The sequence below is a fragment of the Saccoglossus kowalevskii genome, chromosome 7 (assembly GCF_978046115.1).
Source record: "Saccoglossus kowalevskii chromosome 7, keSacKowa6.1, whole genome shotgun sequence".
NCBI classification, from domain to species: Eukaryota; Metazoa; Hemichordata; class Enteropneusta; family Harrimaniidae; genus Saccoglossus; species Saccoglossus kowalevskii.
Window position 1 is genome coordinate 35125818 of NC_140647.1, and position 17554 is coordinate 35143371.

The 17554-nt window shown below is 37.3% G+C and overlaps 1 protein-coding gene across 1 annotated transcript in view; it reads right to left on the bottom strand.

Moving 5' to 3' along the window:
• Nucleotides 1–9279, bottom strand: part of LOC100375891 (E3 ubiquitin-protein ligase ubr3-like) — a 44014-nt gene extending 34735 nt beyond the window's left edge. Inside the window, exons 1-6 of the mRNA XM_085501510.1 lie at nucleotides 8861–9279; nucleotides 7380–7516; nucleotides 6908–7045; nucleotides 3450–3578; nucleotides 3159–3292; nucleotides 30–258 (exon numbers count right to left, since the gene is read on the bottom strand). Of these exons, the coding sequence (XP_085357636.1) occupies nucleotides 30–258; nucleotides 3159–3292; nucleotides 3450–3578; nucleotides 6908–7045; nucleotides 7380–7516; nucleotides 8861–9279 (1186 nt within the window). The remainder of the gene's footprint in view (nucleotides 1–29; nucleotides 259–3158; nucleotides 3293–3449; nucleotides 3579–6907; nucleotides 7046–7379; nucleotides 7517–8860) is intronic.
• Nucleotides 9280–17554: the final 8275 nt, after the last annotated feature.

A 17554-nucleotide genomic window follows, 5' to 3' on the forward strand; every position in this document is an offset into this window, starting at 1 on the left:
TTCAACAGATATTTATTATGTTGACTCACCTCCTATAGTGCTCGGAATGAGAGTCGTTTCTATCATACTCAGTAATGATACAATCATTATATGTAATAACTGCATTTCATCCACCATTTTAGTAGCAAGCACTTCATTACTGAACAGCTGTACACTAATATGTACAACTCTATTAGATAGTGTACCAGGATTCTCTGTCAGAGACAATGCCACAGATATGCGACTGTAGTGTTGTACAAAGGCCCTAGTAAATGGCTCCTACAGAGACAATATACACAAGTCTGATTTAGATATGCGACTGTAGTGTTGTACAAAGGCCCTAGTAAATGGCTTCTACAGAGACAATATACAAAAGTCTGATTTAGATATAATCAGTGAGGGTCTATTCCAAAAACAATTTTTTGCAAAAGCTCAAATTAATAATATTGTAATTTCCATTATTAGCATTGCATACATTTCATTTAAAGTGCCTGTGCAATGCCTACCCACACGCTTCCCATTTTAGATCTGTGCCCCACTGAAATGGGCAATTATTGATGTTTTTGCTGAAAATGATTACTCGTATCCAAGTAAATTTGAGATATTTCCCGTGCTGTAGCCACGCCCACCTATCCTGAAACGGTCGACTGTTTCCGGATTTCCGACTCTCGCCGAAAGGACGCCACCAAATGCAAAAATATGAGAGGAAGCCATACCCCTGGGCCGTACTTTTATATCACTGTGTCATTCAAGGTACAACTGTACTTTTAAACAATATACATTTTTTAATCGGCGTTTCTTTTGTCTATTTTATTTTATTTTTGAGAGAGCGAATTTTTAGAAGTTGTTTTCAAAACAAACTTTTATGATGGTTAAACGTTGTGTTGTGGGCGGTTGCAGTAATGCGTATAGTTCATAGTGTAAGTATTTACACGTTTCCAATCGATCCGAAGGTGCGAAATCAGTGGACGAAAGCCGTGATAATAACGAGAAAAGGTTGGGGTGGACTAACAGCGTCATATGCAGTGTCCACTTCTGCACCTCAGATTCTTTTTTGTTGTTGAAAAACTGTCCTTGTCCATGACAAAACAACTAGGTTTTAACGAGAAACGCCGACAATACAAAACGTTTTTGAAAAAATAGATTCCGGACCAGCCCATGATCACTGAGACGGATTTCAGAAGGGGGAGAGACGTCAAGTATGTGTTTCAAATGATTTGATTTTTTTTTGCGATCCTGATTATCGCTTTATAGAGACCACCCGTGTTATGTAAAAAGGTAGCAGTAATTTTGATAATGACACGAAAACGAAGCGTCAGACAAACAGGAAATTACGCAGCCTTCAGGCTGTTTTCATTTTCGCAGGCTAAAAGTGTCTGAATTGTTCGGTTATTGGTGTTGAATGTCGAATTCACACCTTTGTTGCCTTTACTTGCAGCTTGATCGGCGTAATAATTTATGGAATAAGAATCCGGGCTTGAGCTGTCAATGTATTTTTTTAATATGATGTCATAATCATGAAAATCACGCTAAATCCACTCTGAATTTGTCTGTATGTGAGTCGCTCTCAATTATTTTTGTTATCCAATTAAACGCTGCCATTCACGCACTTGTCCCCCTCATGACCCGACGCGGTCACCCATTACAACGCGGCAGTCATTTATTTAGTAACTGTGTTTTGTCGTTTTTTTTAAATTATTTCTCTATTTTATAAATCAATAGTGTCTAGTAACCTGCTAAATAACAAGACGATTCAGCCGTCAAATTTGACTTTGTTCAATGCCGGAGTCCAGCAACAGTGTATAAACGTGCTCCGGTGACGGTGACGACCATGGTGACTAGCTACACCAGACCGGACATATTTCGCATCTGACTCAACCCCATGCAACAAACTTGATACTATGTGTTCATTATGGTTCATTCTTCCTCGACGAACAAGTACATAAGTGGCAATTTAGTCAAAGACGAGAAAACAGCACAAGAAATTTGCCTTATTTACACGTATGGGCAATGCAAGCTGCCCAGCGACTTCCCCTTCTGACGTCACAAGAGGAATTTCTGTATGCAAATGAGAAGCTAATGAGGAGCCTCGTTTTAAAATAAACAAAAATAAAGTTTCCGTAGACTGAGTTAAAACATATTTTTTCACTTAAAAAAAATTATTTATGCTTAGAAACATAAAAAATAATAATATTTATGTATCAATGGATAATTTTAGGCGTGAAAATAGCAGCCATTTCACAGGCACTTTAAAACATAAATGACAGCATTATGTCTATGGTCAAGGTAATATCAATGATTCAGCATATAGTTCTAAAATTGGAAATACAGTAATCTGTGTACTATGCCAGTATGTTTTATGATCTCCAGTATAAATGTTCGATATTCAGAGGGTAAAATTAAAAAAAAAAAAAAAAGTAAATACACATATCTTTCATCAAAAATATTATCATGGTGCCTTTGGATGATCCTAGATAAACGTCATGTCTGAATGTCATGATTATTCACATTTACTATTTCAATACTGAGAAGGCACAGTGAATAAATTTTAAGGAAATGCTGATGCAGAGATAGATTACAATATCGACAACTTTAACCCTTTCACTCTTTTCATTCCAAATTTACAAAATAATTGTGTTTATAGTCTGCACTTTCCTTCGGAAGAATAGGATGAAAATAGCCAAATTTTTCAGTGAAAACAGAAAATTGACTCAAGTTTTGTCTATTGGCTCTAAAATATGGGCTCATTTTCAGAAATATTGAGAAATATACAAAAAAAGGTGCAGAAAAATTTTGGCGAGAAGTGTGGTGGTGAAAATGTTAAAACCATATCAAACTATGGCCAATAATGGCATGGCTGGTCACACAGAGTTAGGATCATTAACTCCAAAGGTGTTAAGTCTTGAGTTTCTACATTTGTATTACATGTATTTGAAAAACAATTTATTCTTTCAAGAATTATTGTTAAATACAGATTTATCAGAGGAGTAATGTACTGTATTTGCTCTATTAGAAGCACATCTCTAAAAGAAGCTCATATAAACCAAAGATTGCATTGCCTGTATACTAAATTATTATTTTGATTAATTTACATAAGCACACACGCTGCTAATAGAGCAAATATGGTAAGACTGGTAAGTGTGCAATCCTAAATCATAGGAATAGGGAGTCGTACTTGCCTTATAATCGTTATATGGAAGCAAATTGAGTAACAGAGTTACAACCTTCTGTGGAAATTCATACTTGACAGCCCAAAATACCAATTCTTCAAGAAATGTTTTATGTATTAGCTCGCTCTGCAAACCAGGTGTATCTAGCAATATACAACACAACAATTACAATGACTTGTCAATACTACACCTCATTGTTAACATTAGACAGAAGAAAATCTATATAATTCAACCAACCACAGAAACCTATAATGTTGCAATCAAGCTTGGAATAGTTCATCAAAAGGTAGAAAAACTAACCACTTAAATGTCTTGGTATATTATGTGGTACATCCATGGATTGTAAGGCAGCCTGATAGTTTTCTTCACTCACTTCACCATATGATTTGGTACTTTTGTCAACCTTGTATTTCATCGCTGTATTTGTAGCTATGTAAAAATTAAGATACAGTATTTCAATCGAATACTACAGTCAAGTACGTCTATTATCTCCATAACAGAGAACAATCAAAGAAAGCTTAGAAAGAACTCCCGTGTGCTGAGAGTATTGGAGACACATTAAAATTAATTTAAAATTTAAGATTTGCTTTTCAAACAAGAAGCTTGGCAACTAATTTTTGTCTATTATTTGAGATGCATAACATGAAAAAAATGTGATTCATATTATCAAAATTTATAATACATACAGAAAATACATTTGATTTTTCATCCATGGTTTTTAGTCTAATTAGTTCCAGAGCACCTCTGCGATGAATTCAATTTACTGTACTTATCCGGGTAAGTAAATTATTATGCAAATTAGATAATTATTATAGATGTATATAAACCTAAAACTAATTTGATCATCACATTGTGTTAGAGTACATATGTACCAAGATTCATTGAATTAAGATAAGTATTGTCACATTGAAATGTGCAAATTAGGTAATTAATATGATTTGATTTAAATGCACAACTTAGAGGGTCTGTGCATTGTTTTGGAGCATCAATGTACCAAGTTTCATTGAAATGGAATAATTAGTACATGTGATATCAGTGTAAAAGCAGAAAGTTGGCTAATTATGCAAATTAGGTAATTAATATGCACAGATTTTAACCCAAAACTAATCAGGTATGTGCATTGTCCTAGAACTTCTATGTATCAAGATTCATTGATATTGGGATAATTAGTACTTGCGATATCAGTTTAAAAGCCAAAAATTAACTAATTATGCAAATGAGTTGATTAATATGATTAATCAGATCTTTGGATTGTTCTAGAGCATATATGTACCAAGTTTCATTGAAAAGTAATGAAGTAATAGTGAAACAATAGTGAAATAAATGAAAATTGGTAATTAGTATTTCACATATCTGTCTGTGCATCGTCCTATGCATCTATGTAAGCTTCATGAAATGTGATGAGACACCTGAGATATCAGTGGAAAAGCGGAAAATTGACTAATCATTACGTAAATTAGGTTAATTATATGCATGGATTTTTACCAAAAACTAATCACATCTGTGCATTAGTCCAGAGCATTTATGTACCAAGTTTCATCAAAATCTAATGAATGGCTCTTTAGATATCAGTGGAACACTCAAGGAACAGAAAAAAAAATTAGCTAATTATCATACAAATCAGGTAATTAATTAATATGTACGGATTTCAACCAAAACCTAATCAAATCTGTGCATTAGCCCATTGTATGTGTTGACTATTAGAACAGGCCAAGGGTGCTGAGTGACCAATTCTTGTATGTGTCGACTATTAGAACAGGCCAAGGGTGCTGAGTGACCAATTCTTGTATGTGTCGACTATTAGAACAGGCCAAGGGTGCTGAGTGACCAATTCTTGTATGTGTCGACTATTAGAACAGGCCAAGGGTGCTGAGTGACCAATTCTTGTATGTGTCGACTATTAGAACAGGCCAAGGGTGCTGAGTGACCAATTCTTGTATGTGTCGACTATTAGAACAGGCCAAGGGTGCTGAGTGACCAATTCTTGTATGTGTCGACTATTAGAACAGGCCAAGGCGGCAGGGAATAGAACGGCAAATGAAAACATGCAACGGAAATAAATGAACAATATGCAACACTAGAAGTAAAACAAAATTAATGTATTGCTTATAATGTGACAAATAAACCAGAAATAATAATTGGAATCATTTGAATTAGGATTTTCCTGCTGACAAACACGCCCAATACGCGTGAACTCAAAATGAATTAAAGTGTCAGGGGTTAAACTGCGTGAAATGATTTCCGGTCTCGACAAATTACGAATCAACCGTCATACAAGATCAATAATAATTTACAAATTTACACAGTAAATATTATAAAAATACATACACAAATGTAGCTGTTTGAAAGAATTTCTCAGATCTTTATTTGTACGTTCATTGCCATCTTCGTCAAACTCAAAACCCTCAAATGTCCACTATAGCTGTCGATCAAAATCCCTACTTATTCCTGAAGTTCGTTGATATCGTCATGGTCTCACACAATTTAGACTTAGCATTTTTAATCCATGGATTTCGCAGTCTGTCAGCTTGGCACTTTTTATTCATGTCTAATCATAATAAGGAGACAAGAAAAATGGGGTCGCTCTGCTGCAATGGCACACGATGTTTTTGTTTACAGTCGAGCAATCATCTTTGACCTTTATGCATCTGCTTTACTGATTGGCTAAATATTACATCACTACTAGTATTTCATCATAAAGGTCAAATTGTGACATTGCTTTCTTATCAGACTCAACGCTTATTAATCACGGTGAAAGTTATCATTCAGCAAGCTCCGGCGGTTGGAATGTCTCACTATATGGATATCCGCGGTGGACTTGAAATAGGAAGTTTTTTTTTTATCCAACGACAGAAGAATAGTTTTCATGACAGAAATGCAATTGCGGTAATAAAAGATGGTAAAAAATTTGGAAGTTTTCGGCGTGACATTGCAAAATTGCTGGCCCCAGTTATGGATTCTCAAGCTGCTACAAAATATTTATAAAGCCAAAATAACGTGATTTCAACCACTCTCCCAGGTACGGGTTGCTACAATATTGCAACATTGTTTTCATTGTCGACGACACTAAAGCCGAACGACTGCAACACTTGCTTAGCGGCTCTCCTTATACGATTTGCTTGAATTGTCTCTAAGGAAGCACAAACCAAACAGCCTGTCCTTTTTAGGGCCACGACATATTTCAAAAAGAGAACTACCGTTTCTGCTTTAATATTTATTTTTATAGACTTGCTGACTGTTATGATTCTGAAAAAAAATCAGTGGTGAACGCGCTGCCCTGAAGGCAGAAAGCTGTCGCAGCTATTTTGCGTTCACCCCCCGTTTTACGCAATTAAAATTTTTTATAAGTATCACGACAGACTTCAAGAAAGTCAACTGTTAATACAACCACAGTCAACGAATAGAAAATAGTTTTTTGTTTTTTGCAGAAAAAGACCCCCTGGGCGTGTGCCCGGATATGACCTCAACTTCTTTATTATGTCAAAAGTGGGGGGTGGGCGTTTGTCCAGGCATGGGCTCTTACCCGGATAAGTACGGTATGTGTTGACTATTAGAACAGGCCAAGGATGCTGAGTGACCATTTCTTGTATGTGTTGACTACATCATACAAATATGCCAACAAGGGTACTGATCCATTAGGTCTGCATCAATTGACACAGTAAGTTATGTCTCCAGACTCCAGCAAAGAACACACTATACTGTCCTTAGTTATATCTCTACATTACAATTAGTATGTGTGATCAGTGAGTGATACTTACAGTCTGTTAGGTTTTTATAAAGCTGTGGATTGGTGATAACCCTTGTAATAATACTATGCATAGCACCTCCCATCTTACACAAATCATGCAGTAACCCTAACAATCCTTCTGCTTCTTGTATGGCACCTACATACGCCTCTGAAGAAAACATGACACATAAAAACTATAAGCATATATATATACCAATACATTACATTTTTAAATATAGGGTTTTACCTCCTTCACAATGATTGGTTTTATGCTTTAATGCGATATTCAATTGAAAAATGATGAGATTATGCGGTGTTATACATTTTTAAAAGAGTATGTATTCTAAAAGTTTGACTGTTAATTAAACTATTTTACATTTTTCAGTTTGATAAAAAGTGATATGATCGGCATGGCTGGGTTAACAGAAGCATACCATTGTATTTCATTTGGCTCAAGTCCAACAACTACGCTAAGCAAAGTAAAGTATGCGCAAGTCTTGTACCTGGCTTGTGATTATCCCTAAGATGCTGAATAAACCTAAGAATGATCCGTGGTAAGATATTTTCTGCCATGATGAGGAGATCATTTGGAACGGCAACTTTTCTTGATGGCTCATTTTGTCCATGTTGGGGGCAAAACCTGGAACACAATAACATAATGAATATTTACTTTAATAAAACTTTATAATACTAACATTAAAAACTTTACATAGATACAATATCAATAACTATTAATAATAATAAATATCAGTTTTTAAATTAATTTTAAGAAATTCTGTCGGGACTGTAATGTTTGACAATGTTCCCTGACAAAGATTGTTTCTAATGTCCAGCATTTCTGTGCATTCAAATGATGTTAAAATTGAAATCACTAATCTGTCAGTCAAAACTTTTTTTTTCATTCTCTGGATTAGAAAATAATTAAAAGGTTAATACATGGAACAATTTATTGGTCAGTTTTTGTTACTGTCACTGCCACTGCCACATTGTTTCAGACACCAAAACAGCAACATCTTCAGCTAAGTTTCTAACTGATTTCTCATATGTATACACATTTCAAGATGGGTTTAGAGGGGGGGGCAAGGGTTATTTTCGTTCAACGTAATTGCAATATTTTTTTGTTCATACAACGTAAATTAAAAAAATAAATTCCGTAATTCTGTAATCACAGGCTAGACGTACAACGTAATCAATCAAATACATTTTAGAAACTGTAAAACGACTAGATGACACAATTCACTGCAAAATTGAATGTCAAGACGTAAAAGGCCCTCTAACGGAATGAAGAGCATTACGAGGGCAATATACGCATGGGTCTCTACACACGGCACAGCATTGGCGGAGAATTTGAGTCGGAGAGCTCCTCGGACCATTCAATGTTCCATTTTTTTTTTTTTTTTTTGTAAATTGTAAAAAGCCCTTTTCATTCCCCGTAAAACTGTACCAGCTACCCCCCTTGCCCCCCTTTGGTTTACCATTCGGCTAATGACCTGAAATGAGAGACACCGACAGTATATACACACACTTTTTTAAAAATAAATTACAGTTTTTTATTCGTCATATACAACTTTTATACAATCAATGGATGAACTAGATTGGATGGGGAATAATGCATATTTAATGTGTCCCTCATTATTAGTTTTAAAACTACTGTTAGGGGGGACTTTTTAAGCAAATTGTCTGCAATTAGTCTCTCAATATAACCATAGACCTTAGGTCTATGATATAACTTTCCTCCCCAATACACACGTACATGGCATTGCACCCGTCGTCATGGAGAACCAATTTATTTTGATGACATCTAATATTTAGATCAATGTGTTTTCAATTTAAAAGCCGCCAAAACTAAACTAGAACACACACTTATAATCACGGTGTTGAAACTGAGAGTTTGGTACGAGTAAACATTCAGTTTTTAATTATATCAATTCAAGCGCAAATGACAGAGTTTTAAAATAGTTTATGTTATTATAGCTGTACATACCCAGCCTCTTTCATAACACTGATGTCACCGCAGTCACACGCCCCTCCGGCCTGGCTTCGGAACATATTAAAATCATGGCCTGTGTGATCACCTCCTTGAAAACAATCTGCACACAGTGACATACATGGTGAAATGCCACAAGTCCTACACCGATAAGCCACAAAATTAGCCGTCCAAACAAGACCACAGGCCGTGGCATTGTCATACATGCGAACTGTTTTCGCGAATGTGTCGAACGGTCCTCCACCTGCAATCAGACTTCGACACCAGTCTAAAGTGTCCCAGTTATCTAAAGGTTTCCGAGGATCCAAAAGATGGTCTAACAGTTCCGTTAGTTGTTGTTGTCCACGCGAATGATTTACATGCGCCTTTATATAGCTCGGTGCCCCCAGTTTGCCAAGACGTAACAGCTCCGCCATATTGGATACTGTAATGCTGCAAGGAATGCTGGGAAAATGACAGAGCTAATGTGCCCTCTATTTCTTTTTTACACAGGTTATCCAATTCGTGACACCTGACGGCCTTTCATTTTTCTTGTGTGTATCAAATAAACAAGATGGAATAATGGCAAAACGTCATGTTTAATCTTTGAAATTTACACTTAGACTATGAAAAATATCCATATTTAATGTTTCAAGTAATAAAGCCACAACGGTTTTATTCCATTTTAAATTACCCCTACATCTGCCCTACATAGTGTGGCTATTCATTATTTTATTCTCATTATCACAGTTAAACTTTCAAAATACGAGCTTAACCTGTTTTCAAGATAAACAAAAAACCCAACCTGCGAGATTTGATACATGACATGTCATGGAAATATTCTCGGCGAGGGAACCGGAAAGAGACCCAAGACTACAACTGAAAACTGAAAAAGTCTAATTGGTTAAACGATTGATTTGGAGTCATCTACATTGGGTGAACAGTTTAATAGTAAATATCACGGCGTTTTCTATTGGCTGGAAGTTGAAATATGTCTACATGACACAGGACGAAACAGCGCATAGAACAGTACAAAGCTCGCCCGGAATAGTCACGGTGGTTGGGGGTTGGTGCGTGCAGTATGTAGGTTACGTTCGTAAATAAATAATACATGGCCGTATTATATACCACAGCTAATGTAATTTTCTATAACGTATTTTGTATTTCTATTCGACAAATGCGCATTTGAAAATACAGGTAAAATTCAATTTCCGTTGTCGTTTTCAATATTGAGAAATGATTTTTTGGCATAATTTTATTTACTTTATGTGCAATGTATTTTATAAATGAATGGCCGCCAGGTGTCACGGATTTTATCCATCGTGTACTCAGACGACTTATTTTATTAACTTGAGGCTAAACTCAAAACTACTTGAACAGTTATTTTTTTAAACGTCTGGTATCTACGAACTTTTTCTTCAAAACTGTGTATTTAATGATTTACTATCATGATGCAGAGTACCTCATATGTTTTTTCTCTGATTTGTTCATTTAATACATTTTTAATATTTCATGATTTGTATTGTAAAAAGATCACATCACATTTCAAAATTTCGTTCGGTTACAAATCTTAAAAATCCTACATATTTATAACATGTGCAGACCAGTGTAATGATGTAACAGGTCACTCAGGTTCCATGCATTCTTTGCATGCCACTGCGGTATGTGAAAAGCGCCCTCAAGGAACCGCTAAAAATGTCCATCCCGGCCTTAGACTGTGCACAGATTCTTTATCACTGTAAACTACATACAGTGTACATTGTACTTAGAAAATGTAATTTTCTGCTTTTTCTTTAATAACACCAGCTGTATGACTTTCACACAAATACCAGAAAATAACTTTAGGTAAACCTCTGTCAGATTTATTTTTTTATTTATTATTTATTAATCAAAAATTGCCAAACGACAAAAATGGGTTTTAAGTAAAAAATGTAACCGTTTTAAGTTTGCCAAAGCAATTTTTATTTCGATTTTGTTTTCAAATGTATAACTTATCAAATAGGGAAGTAACGTTCATGACGTATAAATAAACTTGAAACTTATCATGAAAAAAAAATCCCAACTATGTCCCTCCCACAATGTAGCTCACCCTCTTGAAATGGTATGACCTAAAATCGAATTTCGTGTTCCCGTGCAGAGAATAATGGGCAGATTAACTGTCAAAATTGCTGGTTTAGAGACCCGTACATAATGGGCAGATTAACTGTCAATATTGATGGTTTAGAGACCCGTACATAATGGGCAGATTAACTGTCAATATTGCTGGTTTAGAGACCCGTACATAATGGGCAGATTAACTGTCAATATTGCTGGTTTACAGACCCGTACATAATGGGCAGATTAACTGTCAATATTGCTGGTTTAGAGACCGTACATAATGGGCAGATTAACTGTCAATATTGCTGGTTTAGAGACCCGTACATAATGGGCAGATTAACTGTCAATATTGCTGGTTTACAGACCCGTACATAATGGGCAGATTAACTGTCAATATTGCTGGTTTAGAGACCCGTACATAATGGGCAGATTAACTGTCAATATTGCTGGTTTAGAGACCCGTACATAATGGGCAGATTAACTGTCAATATTGTTGGTTTACAGACCCGGACATAATGGGCAGATTAACTGTCAATATTGCTGGTTTAGAGACCCGTACATAATGGGCAGATTAACTGTCAATATTGCTGGTGAAGAGACCCGTACATAATGGGCAGATTAACTGTCAATATTGCTGGTGAAGAGACCCGTACATAATGGGCAGATTAACTGTCAATATTGCTGGTTTACAGACCCGTACATAATGGGCAGATTAACTGTCAATATTGCTGGTTTAGAGACCCGTACATAATGGGCAGATTAACTGTCAATATTGCTGGTTTACAGACCCGTACATAATGGGCAGATTAACTGTCAATATTGCTGGTTTACAGACCCGTACATAATGGGCAGATTAACTGTCAATATTGCTGGTTTAGAGACCGTACATAATGGGCAGATTAACTGTCAATATTGCTGGTTTAGAGACCCGTACATAATGGGCAGATTAACTGTCAATATTGCTGGTTTAGAGACCCGTACATAATGGGCAGATTAACTGTCAATATTGCTGGTTTAGAGACCCGTACATAATGGGCAGATTAACTGTCAATATTGCTGGTTTAGAGACCCGTACATAATGGGCAGATTAACTGTCAATATTGTTGGTTTACAGACCCGGACATAATGGGCAGATTAACTGTCAATATTGCTGGTTTAGAGACCCGTACATAATGGGCAGATTAACTGTCAATATTGCTGGTGAAGAGATCCGTACATAATGGGCAGATTAACTGTCAATATTGCTGGTGAAGAGACCCGTACATAATGGGCAGATTAACTGTCAATATTGCTGGTTTAGAGACCCGTACATAATGGGCAGATTAACTGTCAATATTGCTGGTTTAGAGACCCGTACATAATGGGCAGATTAACTGACAATATTGCTGGTTTACAGACCCGTACATAATGGGCAGATTAACTGTCAATATTGCTGGTTTACAGACCCGTACATAATGGGCAGATTAACTGTCAATATTGCTGGTTTAGAGACCCGTACATAATGGGCAGATTAACTGTCAATATTGCTGGTGAAGAGACCCGTACATAATGGGCAGATTAACTGTCAATATTGCTGGTGAAGAGACCCGTACATAATAGACAGATTAACTGTCAATATTGCTGGTTTAGAGACCCGTACATAATGGGCAGATTAACTGTCAATATTGCTGATTTACAGACCCGTACATAATGGGCAGATTAACTGTCAATATTGCTGGTGAAGAGACCCGTACATAATGGACAGATTAACTGTCAATATTGCTGGTTTACAGACCCGTACATAATGGGCAGATTAACTGTCAATATTGCTGGTTTACAGACCCGTACATAATGGGCAGATTTACTGTCAAAATTGCTGGTTTAGAGACCCGTACATAATGGGCAGATTAACTGTCAATATTGCTGGTTTAGAGACCCGTACATAATGGGCAGATTAACTGTCAATATTGCTGGTTTACAGACCCGTACATAATGGGCAGATTAACTGTCAAAATTGCTGGTTTAGAGACCCGTACATAATGGGCAGATTAACTGTCAATATTGCTGGTTTAGAGACCCGTACATAATGGGCAGATTAACTGTCAATATTGCTGGTTTAGAGACCCGTACATAATGGGCAGATTAACTGTCAATATTGCTGGTTTAGAGACCCGTACATAATGGGCAGATTAAGTGTCAATATTGCTGGTTTACAGACCCGTACATAATGGGCAGATTAACTGTCAATATTGCTGGTTTAGAGACCCGTACATAATGGGCAGATTAACTGTCAATATTGCTGGTTTAGAGACCCGTACATAATGGGCAGATTAACTGTCAATATTGCTGGCTTACAGACCCGTACATAATGGGCAGATTAACTGTCAATATTGCTGGTTTAGAGACCCGTACATAATGGGCAGATTAACTGTCAATATTGCTGGTTTAGAGACCCGTACATAATGGGCAGATTAACTGTCAATATTGCTGGTTTACAGACCCGTACATAATGGGCACATTAACTGTCAATATTGCTGGTGAAGAGACCCGTACATAATGGGCAGATTAACTGTCAATATTGCTGGTTTACAGACCCGTACATAATGGGCAGATTAACTGTCAATATTGCTGGTTTAGAGACCCGTACATAATGGGCAGATTAACTGTCAATATTGCTGGTTTAGAGACCCGTACATAATGGGCAGATTAACTGTCAATATTGCTGGTTTAGAGACCCGTACATAATGGGCAGATTAACTGTCAAAATTGCTGGTTTAGAGACCCGTACATAATGGGCAGATTAACTGTCAATATTGCTGGTTTACAGACCCGTACATAATGGGCAGATTAACTGTCAATATTGCTGGTTTAGAGACCCGTACATAATGGGCAGATTAACTGTCAATATTGTTGGTTTAGAGGCCCGTACATAATGGGCAGAATAACTGTCAATATTGCTGGTTTACAGACCCGTACATAATGGGCAGATTAACTGTCAATATTGCTGGTTTAGAGACCCGTACATAATGGGCAGATTAACTGTCAATATTGCTGGTTTACAGACCCGTACATAATGGACAGATTAACTGTCAATATTGCTGGTTTAGAGACCCGTACATAATGGGCAGATTAACTGTCAATATTGCTGGTTTACAGACCCGTACATAATGGGCAGATTAACTGTCAATATTGCTGGTTTAGAGACCCGTACATAATGGGCAGATTAACTGTCAATATTGCTGGTTTACAGACCCGTACATAATGGGCAGATTAACTGTCAATATTGCTGGTTTAGAGACCCGTACATAATGGGCAGATTAACTGTCAATATTGCTGGTTTACAGACCCGTACATAATGGGCAGATTAACTGTCAATATTGCTGGTTTAGAGACCCGTACATAATGGGCAGATTAACTGTCAATATTGCTGGTTTACAGACCCGTACATAATGGGCAGATTAACTGTCAATATTGCTGGTTTAGAGACCCGTACATAATGGGCAGATTAACTGTCAATATTGCTGGTTTACAGACCCGTACATAATGGGCAGATTAACTGTCAATATTGCTGGTTTAGAGACCCGTACCTAATGGGCAGATTAACTGTCAATATTGCTGGTTTACAGACCCGTACATAATGGGCAGATTAACTGTCAATATTGCTGGTTTACAGACCCGTACATAATGGGCAGATTAACTGTCAATATTGCTGGTTTAGAGACCCGTACATAATGGGCAGATTAACTGTCAATATTGCTGGTTTAGAGACCCGTACATAATGGGCAGATTAACTGTCAATATTGCTGGTTTAGAGACCCGTACATAATGGGCAGATTAACTGTCAATATTGCTGGTTTAGAGACCCGTACATAATGGGCAGATTAACTGTCAATATTGCTGGTTTAGAGACCCGTACATAATGGGCAGATTAACTGTCAATATTGCTGGTTTAGAGACCCGTACATAATGGGCAGATTAACTGTCAATATTACTGGTTTAGAGACCCGTACATAATGAGCAGATTAACTGTCAATATTGCTGGTTTAGAGACCCGTACATAATGGGCAGATTAACTGTCAATATTGCTGGTTTAGACGCCAGTACATAATGAGCAGATTAACTGTCAATATTGCTGGTTTAGAGACCCGTACATAATTGGCAGATTAACTGTCAATATTGCTGGTTCAGAGACCCGTGCATAATGGGCAGATTAACTGTCAATATTGCTGGTTTACAGACCCGTACATAATGGGCAGATTAACTGTCAATATTGTTGGTTTAGAGGCCCGTACATAATGGGCAGAATAACTGTCAATATTGCTGGTTTACAGACCCGTACATAATGGGCAGATTAACTGTCAATATTGCTGGTTTAGAGACCCGTACATAATGGGCAGATTAACTGTCAATATTGCTGGTTTACAGACCCGTACATAATGGACAGATTAACTGTCAATATTGCTGGTTTAGAGACCCGTACATAATGGGCAGATTAACTGTCAATATTGCTGGTTTAGAGACCCGTACATAATGGGCAGATTAACTGTCAATATTGTTGGTTTAGAGGCCCGTACATAATGGGCAGAATAACTGTCAATATTGCTGGTTTACAGACCCGTACATAATGGGCAGATTAACTGTCAATATTGCTGGTTTAGAGACCCGTACATAATGGGCAGATTAACTGTCAATATTGCTGGTTTACAGACCCGTACATAATGGACAGATTAACTGTCAATATTGCTGGTTTAGAGACCCGTACATAATGGGCAGATTAACTGTCAATATTGCTGGTTTACAGACCCGTACATAATGGGCAGATTAACTGTCAATATTGCTGGTTTAGAGACCCGTACATAATGGGCAGATTAACTGTCAATATTGCTGGTTTACAGACCCGTACATAATGGGCAGATTAACTGTCAATATTGCTGGTTTAGAGACCCGTACATAATGGGCAGATTAACTGTCAATATTGCTGGTTTACAGACCCGTACATAATGGGCAGATTAACTGTCAATATTGCTGGTTTAGAGACCCGTACATAATGGGCAGATTAACTGTCAATATTGCTGGTTTACAGACCCGTACATAATGGGCAGATTAACTGTCAATATTGCTGGTTTAGAGACCCGTACATAATGGGCAGATTAACTGTCAATATTGCTGGTTTACAGACCCGTACATAATGGGCAGATTAACTGTCAATATTGCTGGTTTAGAGACCCGTACCTAATGGGCAGATTAACTGTCAATATTGCTGGTTTACAGACCCGTACATAATGGGCAGATTAACTGTCAATATTGCTGGTTTACAGACCCGTACATAATGGGCAGATTAACTGTCAATATTGCTGGTTTAGAGACCCGTACATAATGGGCAGATTAACTGTCAATATTGCTGGTTTAGAGACCCGTACATAATGGGCAGATTAACTGTCAATATTGCTGGTTTAGAGACCCGTACATAATGGGCAGATTAACTGTCAATATTGCTGGTTTAGAGACCCGTACATAATGGGCAGATTAACTGTCAATATTGCTGGTTTAGAGACCCGTACATAATGGGCAGATTAACTGTCAATATTGCTGGTTTAGAGACCCGTACATAATGGGCAGATTAACTGTCAATATTACTGGTTTAGAGACCCGTACATAATGAGCAGATTAACTGTCAATATTGCTGGTTTAGAGACCCGTACATAATGGGCAGATTAACTGTCAATATTGCTGGTTTAGACGCCAGTACATAATGAGCAGATTAACTGTCAATATTGCTGGTTTAGAGACCCGTACATAATTGGCAGATTAACTGTCAATATTGCTGGTTCAGAGACCCGTGCATAATGGGCAGATTAACTGTCAATATTGCTGGTTTACAGACCCGTACATAATGGGCAGATTAACTGTCAATATTGTTGGTTTAGAGGCCCGTACATAATGGGCAGATTAACTGTCAATATTGCTGGTTTAGAGACCCGTACATAATGGGCAGATTAACTGTCAATATTGCTGGTTTACAGACCCGTACATAATGGGCAGATTATCTGTCAATATTGCTGGTTTAGAGACCCGTACATAATGGGCAGATTAACTGTCAATATTGCTGGTTTACAGACCCGTACATAATGGGCAGATTAACTGTCAATATTGCTGGTTTAGAGACCCGTACATAATGGGCAGATTAACTGTCAATATTGCTGGTTTAGAGGCCCGTACATAATGGGCAGATTAACTGTCAATATTGCTGGTTTAGAGACCCGTACATAATGGGCAGATTAACTGTCAATATTGCTGGTTTACAGACCCGTACATAATGGGCAGATTAACTGTCAATATTGCTGGTTTAGAGACCCGTACCTAATGGGCAGATTAACAGTCAATATTGCTGGTTTACAGACCCGTACATAATGGGCAGATTAACTGTCAATATTGCTGGTTTACAGACCCGTACATAATGGGCAGATTAACTGTCAATATTGCTGGTTTAGAGACCCGTACATAATGGGCAGATTAACTGTCAATATTGCTGGTTTAGAGACCCGTACATAATGGGCAGATTAACTGTCAATATTGCTGGTTTAGAGACCCGTACATAATGGGCAGATTAACTGTCAATATTGCTGGTTTAGAGAC